The sequence below is a fragment of the Haemaphysalis longicornis genome, unplaced genomic scaffold (assembly GCF_048455015.1).
Source record: "Haemaphysalis longicornis isolate Haplotype H1 unplaced genomic scaffold, Haemaphysalis longicornis Haplotype H1 scaffold_6, whole genome shotgun sequence".
Classification (NCBI taxonomy): Eukaryota; Metazoa; Arthropoda; class Arachnida; order Ixodida; family Ixodidae; genus Haemaphysalis; species Haemaphysalis longicornis.
Genome location: NW_027526407.1, coordinates 53,302,186 through 53,309,271, shown reverse-complemented (window position 1 = coordinate 53,309,271; position 7,086 = coordinate 53,302,186). Strand labels below are relative to the sequence as shown.

At 49.8% G+C, this 7,086-nt stretch overlaps 1 protein-coding gene across 1 annotated transcript; it reads left to right on the top strand.

Annotated features, from left to right (window-relative positions):
• The first annotated feature begins 2,039 nt into the window (after positions 1-2,039).
• LOC144143022 (uncharacterized) lies at positions 2,040-2,907 on the top strand. Its single transcript, XM_077674842.1, has 2 exons — positions 2,040-2,146; positions 2,237-2,907. The coding sequence occupies exons 1-2, from the start codon at positions 2,125-2,127 to the stop codon at positions 2,905-2,907; spliced, it is 693 nt and encodes a 230-aa protein (XP_077530968.1). The 5' UTR covers positions 2,040-2,124.
• Positions 2,908-7,086: the final 4,179 nt, after the last annotated feature.

Below are 7,086 nucleotides of genomic sequence, written 5' to 3'. Positions count from 1 at the left end.
AGGAACCGAACTACAGCATACCACTCTTGTTTGCACCTTTCGTGCGCACATACTGCGAGAAAAAAGCACGAAGCGCGCCCACAGTGTGCATTCTTACGGGCCGCTCAGCGGAGCATCCACACTAGCAGCGCGACGGTGTCGCCACCTACATGTCGAGCTCGTGGCGAATACACGGCAATAGCTAGCTGAAGTAGCGACGGACCCAGATGTCAACGGGCGTGCGAGTATTGAAAGGAGAATGCTATGAATGCGTGATATCGTCTGCTAAGTTTCCGTGATTTTTTGGACTTATTAATTAATATGATTACAAACTACTGCAGCGACAACAAGCAAACTACGTGAGAAAAGACAAACGATATCACGCATTCATAGCAATCTCCTTTCAAAACGCGCGTAGTTTGTCGTCCCTGCAGTAGTTATTAGCATATTACATCCAAAAAATTACGGAAACAGCTCGTGCCGTGTTCAAGATGTTCCCAGGGACCGTGGACGCAGTACTTGCGCAGCGCGGAGTAACATCCGGCAGCGGTGATGAGGCACAGCGGCAACTTCCGTTGCCGTTCTTAACTTGTACCCGAGAGAAAATCACACGATAGAGCGATAACGCTACCGCGTTAAAAATGAGACTCTAGCACAGTGTAAAGCGAAGGCGGAGCAGGTAAAAAAGCAATTTCAAACTTGTAGAAATGGCTGATGATGTGTCCTTCAGTTCTCACGTAGAAAGAAATCCGGTAGCTTCCGACTTCAAGTCGCACAAGGCTTAATTGATTTAGTGCAAGCAAGCTTCGCCAGTTGAGCTGGTGGAAGTCTATTGCTGAGCATGACTTTGCATCCGCCATTCGCCGCGAAGACGACGACGACTACTTCGGTGCATATGACGACGATCACTAGCACCGCAACTATGCAAATAAACAATGATATTGTCCGGCAATGCGTCCGGCAATGCTCACATACAACAGCTTCTCCATTCAAGACTTGCGCGTGAGTGCAAGCTTCCGTGAATTTTCTTTGCCAGGAAATCAGCCTCCTAATTTCCCTTGACACCCACATCAGCTGGGAGCCACTAGAGTTTGATGGGCGCTGAGTTTGTGAAGCCTGTATAGTCAGGTACAACTAGCCGAAGATGGCGTTTGCGCCCAAGAGCTTTTTTTTAATTGCGATAGAATGCCCGTTCGCATAAAAAATCCTCCATCGCATGCCCCCGCGCGAGGGACACGTGTAAATGCAGAGCATAGTGGGGTTCCGTGGTGTTGGTGTTGGTTCTGTGTCGGTTTTGTGGCGCAGTGGGAAGAGCAGCATGTACCTCGCGTTCCGCCCACAGGTAGTGAATGCGTTGTATCAGCAGCTTCTTGATGTAGTTTGAATGAGTCAAGGATATAAGGCGCGTTCGTAAACTTCCATTCTGTGTCGGCTTTGTGGCGCAGTGGGTAGAGCACCATGTACCTTGCGTTCCGCCCGCAGGGTCGTGGGATCGCAAGGTAAGTATTATTTTTTTATATAGTGTAGGGGGAGGGGTGCGGACCTGTTGTTGAGAGCGAGGAGGGTAGCGTGATGCGGGAGAGGAGGAGTGGGGGAGAGGGCGCGCCTGCGCGCTGAGCTGTTGCGGACGGACATCGGACGCTACATGTGAGTTAAAGAAATGCTCTGCATTTAAAAACCTACCTATTTACAGGTAGAGATGGGCACCCGTCTCTAGGAGGAAGGCAAGGGTGCGGTGGTGCGGCCCCCAGATCCACCGCTGTAGTTCGGGGGGTCTTCCAGGATGGAGGCCTTTGCATCTCAGGTGTCGCTTTCTGGCTGAGTTCAGTGCGGGACACGTCCATATTAGGTGGTCCGCATTAGCTTGTGCGGCAGGAGCGGTGCAGAAGGGGCAGGTGTCATCAAACGGGGCATGGTAGCGTGGTGGCCACGCCCGGGTCACCGCAGGTGAAAGCGCCCAAGAGTTGCACTGAGGGAGGGGAATTCCGGAATTCTCTCACTTCCCCTCCATGTTTTCCCCCAATTGCTGGCCAAATATCATTATCATCACCATTACAGTCATTATCATCATCGGCATCGCAAAAGTGGCTGAGCGGCGAAAGCGAAAAGTGGCCGTAGCCGGAACAGGAGGTGGAGCCGGCCGGCATGGAACACGGCAAACGCAGAAGTGAGTGCTGATCCCATACTTGAGGTGCACGCCGCTGACTTCACTAACTATTCAAAGTCACGCGAACGAAACACGCTGTTGTGTGCGCAGGGCTTTTGGCGGACAGTGAACCATACGAGCCAGTGTTCCGGGCCACCCAGGCTCGGAATGGCGCCGACCATGGCATGCCCGGGGTGGTTACCGGGGTCAACGAAAACAGCCAGACCCCACTCGAGCAACACGACGAGACTGCACCGATGTTCCAGGCCCGGCGCCCGGCGCCCGGCGGCACCGGCCATGTCATGACCCCGGTGTGGCATCTTGAAGACAGTCAGTCTTGCCTCCAGCGTCAAGGGGCCGTACCGAACCTAGAAGCCTCTGTGGACACCGATGAAACGTTCAGTGCCACCGTAAAGGTCGGAGAGTGGCTTGAGAGAGCCGGGTTTTGCAACGTACCGGCCTCAGATACAGCCGGCAATCGCAGCCTGGCGATAGCGGAAGTTGGCACCAACGTTGGCCACGTCCCCACGTGGTCCGCAGATCCCCGCCTGGTGGACGGCTTTAGGGCCTTAGTACGTCAAGAGGTGTCGATTCTCGAAGACCGCCTCGACAAACTCTTCGGCGAGCTCGAAAAGCGATCAGCAGAGAGAAATGAAAAGATTGCCAGAATGCTCGACGGCATCAAATGCGTTTTGGCCGAAGGTGATGCTGAAATACGGAAGGTTCGCATCGCGATTGGCCTTCCGTCGGCGGAGGACGTTTCGGACCCCGCAGGACCATGAGGCGCGTAATAAAATTCGCGTTGTCTCTGTCAGAGTTGATTGCTCATTCAACGCTGCTTATAAAGGGACTGGTGCTGGCGATGTACGCATTTTTGGAAGGGGCGATGTTACCGCACGATGATCATCGTGCGCCCAAAAGATGATCAGCGTGCGCCCAAAGAGTATTTTTGGAAGAGACGATGTTACCGCACGATAATCGTCGTGCGCCGAAAGAGTATTTGCGCAAGGGTACGACGTCATCGTACGATGATCATCGTGCGCCCAGAGTATTTTTTGGAAGGGACAATGTTACCGCACGATAATCGTCGTGCGCCCAAAGAGTATTGGTGGAAGGGATCCGATGTTATCGCCCGATAATCGTCGTGCCCCCAAAGAGTATTTGTGGAAGGGACGATGTTATCGCACAATGGTGATAATCGTGCGCCCAAAGTATTTTTGGAAGGGACGATGTTACCGCACGATGACTTTCGTGTGCCCAAAGAGATTATCATCGCGCGCCCAAAGAGTATTTTTGGAAGGGACGATATGTTACCGCACGATAATCGTCGTGCGCCCAAAGAGTCTTTTTGGAAGAGACGATGTTATCACACGATGATCGTCGTGCGCCCAAAGGGAAGGAACGATGTTACCGCCCGATGTTCGTCGTGCGCCCAAAGAGAGCGTCGCGCGAGATCCGCCGTGGCGCTCGGCGAGGCGTTGTGCGGCTGTGCGCAAGGTCGCGGGTTAGTGTAGTATCCGGGGTTTTCGCATCTCAGCGTCTCGGTGGTTCTACCACCAGGGGGCTACGCCGTGAGTATATATGTGACGTCACTGAGAATAAATGCTCTTTTGGCTTGACTTTTCGACACGAGCGTTTGTCTCCTGCTTCGCCCTTCGGGGCCATCGCCGACGCGACACCACAGTTAGGAAGCAAAAAAACGCCGTGTGTCGAGATTTCGGCGCACGTTAAAAATTCCAAAGGGATAGAAATTAATCCGCAGGAGCCCTGCACGAAGGCGCACCTCATTAGTAGCTTCGGCGCGTTAAACCCTACAAATCAATCAATCAATCAATCAATCAGACCTTATGGCCCAAATGGGGTGGCCAAGTTTTATGCGCTCACCGATTCAGAGATCTGATAGAATGGTTACAAAAAAACCGGCTGTAATTCGTGTTTAATCAAGATACGACCCCGAAACATATTATACGACAATTAACGGGACCCTGCAACACTTTCGATAAGCGCTTTTCCTCTTTCCTTCGCGTCTAGAAGCACTGCGAAAGCTACAGTGCCAGCACGGGGCGGCACTGCGTGATTTGCTCGTCACACCGGATACGCCTTACGTTTCCGCTTTGTTTTCGTGGCTTTATTTTTAAAGTTGCTGTCGAAACGCTTTCATTGCTGCACCTGAAGAAAAACCGGCCAACAGCCGCTACATTTCCTCAGTGACATAATTCGGGCCGTCGAAGAACGTTAAGGCCGGAAAAGAGAGGAAAATCTTTTGAGCGAGTTTCCAAGTTATATGATGGGCATACAGCAGTAATTTTTGGCTGAGGTATTTCGCGACCCCTTATAATCTACATACTGGGTGTGTTGGGTGACTACGTTCTGTGTGCATTTAGGATTTCAAAAAAAAAAGTTAAAAAAGTGTTGCAGGGTCCCTTTAACCTCTAAGACGACTGTAACAGTACGTCGAGTGTCATTTAGTTTTCTCAATTATCTACCGTAATTACCCGATTCTAAGGCGCACCTTTTTTCCGCAAAAATAGGCCGAAAAATCGCATGCGCGTTAGAATCGGATACGAAATCTAAACTGCCGAAACAGCTGAAATTTCGTTCCACCCATCGCCATCGCCATCTCAAGATGGCGCCAAAGCTTTTAGCAACAATTTTTCGGATCTAGGCGCCTAGGCTTTTCTTTCGGCGTTCACACAAATCCTCAAATTATTCCACTTGCGTACTTGATAACAGCAATGGCAGCAGCGGCAACGAAGGTGCACCTCTTCCGCGGCTTACGAGCGGCTCCCACGCTTTCACAACGAGCGGTTGGCTGAAGCGTATGCCTTTGGAGAAGCTCGCGGGATGGGCATGCGAGGCGTGGGCCACGATCCCATCGAACATGGTTGAACGTTCGTTCAGAAGTGTGGCATCGCGAACGCGCTTGACGGCACCAATGACGAGATGTTGCGGCCAGCGGAAGGCGACAAGGAGCTATCCGAGAGCTACGAGGGGTGAGACGAGTGAGATTACTTCGGGGAATAAATCACCCGTTTCTCTCGCATTCGTTTTTCTTGCTCACAAAGTTCCTTGCGCGTTACAAACGGAGGTGCAAGTTTTTGTGGTTTTTTGCCTGAAAAATCGGGGGCGCGTTAGAATCGTATAATTGCGGTAGTTCACAGTGAAATTGTAAATTGTAAATGGGTTTCTCCAGAAGGGAAACAGACAGTCCCATGTTCGTCCGCTACAATAAAATTCCAGTCCTTCCAAGTTTCATTCTGCTAGATAAGTATGCTCAATTTAAAATTACAAACATGCGTGTTTAATTTTGTACACTCCTTGGACTGCGCCCAACTTCGCTGGTAATCCTTCATCACAGACTGGACGTAGTGTGGAAGGGCGCTGGATTTTTTCCAGCAACAGTACAATAAAAGGCCTTTCCAATCGATAATAGGTCACTTCGCATCGAAAAGGCGCCATCGAAGTGCACATCCCAAGCAACCACGGACGTCCGTGGGACGTCCGAAATACAGTTGAACATCAAATGCCCAGTGTGGGCGGCCAATGTACGTCCACTGTACGTTCATGTTTGAATGTAGATTTTCAGACGTACAGTAGACATCCAGAAACGGATGTACAAGTCCGAATGACATCCCCCACTGGACGCACAAATTTGCTACGAAGCATCAACAAAAAACGAAAAGCTACTTTGTTTTTCGATTACAAAGGTTTGTGCATCAACACCCTGATCTGTATATTGCAAGTTTAATCTACATATTTCCAAAATTAAGCCTAATTTTTCACTTTTCTGAAGAACTTCACCGACTCAAATGATGATTTCTTTGAGGAAGGATATATAAGAATTGGGAACCCCTGATGACACACGTGAAGCAAGTTCACTGTGTTCGTGTATGCCTGTCTGCCCAGTATAGTGCTTAGGTCTTGTGTGGTGTAGTATACGTTGTAGGAACTCGTAAGCTTGTCATTATGTGGTTCTGGAAATTTTACTGAACATCCAAAATACATGCAAAATACACACAATTTCGGAAGTCCGTCTGGACGTACGGAAGTGTTAAATTCGGACGTCCCACGGACGTACATGGTACGTCCATCGGCCCTGAAACGGACGTTGTACGGACGTCCACTAGAGCCGGAATGGACGTATGGACAGTCGATGGACGTCCACTGGTTGCTTGGGATAGCGGAAGCACCTTTCGTGCAAATAAATTTTCCATCATTGAATGAGGAATGAATTCATTTCTGCAAAAGGTGACTTTGCTGCACAGGATGTCGAAAAGTGTACCACAGGCTATGCATTACTGAAAAGTGAAGTGGCTGCCAGAAGAGCTGGGCCGCTCGCAACACAAAAAATGGCGCAAGTAAATCGTGCAAGGCGGTGAGAAATTTTCGACATTTCACGCTAAAGGCTTTTGTAACTATAGCATGATCGGTTAGGCCAACGCCGCCTGTTATAACACTGCTGTCACGTCAGCCGCTTCTTAATGGCAGCGCCTGAGGCATGTCCGCTGGCGCGTTCCGCACCACAGCTAAGGGGCCTAAAACACGGATAGTATGATCACCACATTGCGGAGGCTGTACAAACCCTGTTAATCATTTCATATAGGTTGTTTTCATAGAGTTTCTTACAATATACACTAGAGAGGAATCTGGCGCTAGCGTCTATGCGGCTCACATCAAGGCCGTCTGTGTCGCCATGGACCGTCATTAGCGTCATTAGATTAGAGTGAACTATTCTAGTTCACTCTAATTAGATCATGCGCTCGCCTAAATTTCATCATTGGCTTGGATTGAAACGTTTTAGTAACCGCAAATTTAAACAAAGTTCCACAAAAACGTGAGAAATAGTGTGCAATTATGTCAGTGGGAAATAAAACAGGCTGTTTCAAAACTGAGAGAAACGGAGCAAAAGCGTATTTTTGCCGGAACGTTTGTTCCTGCTATTGTGCAGGCCAAGGTGGTAG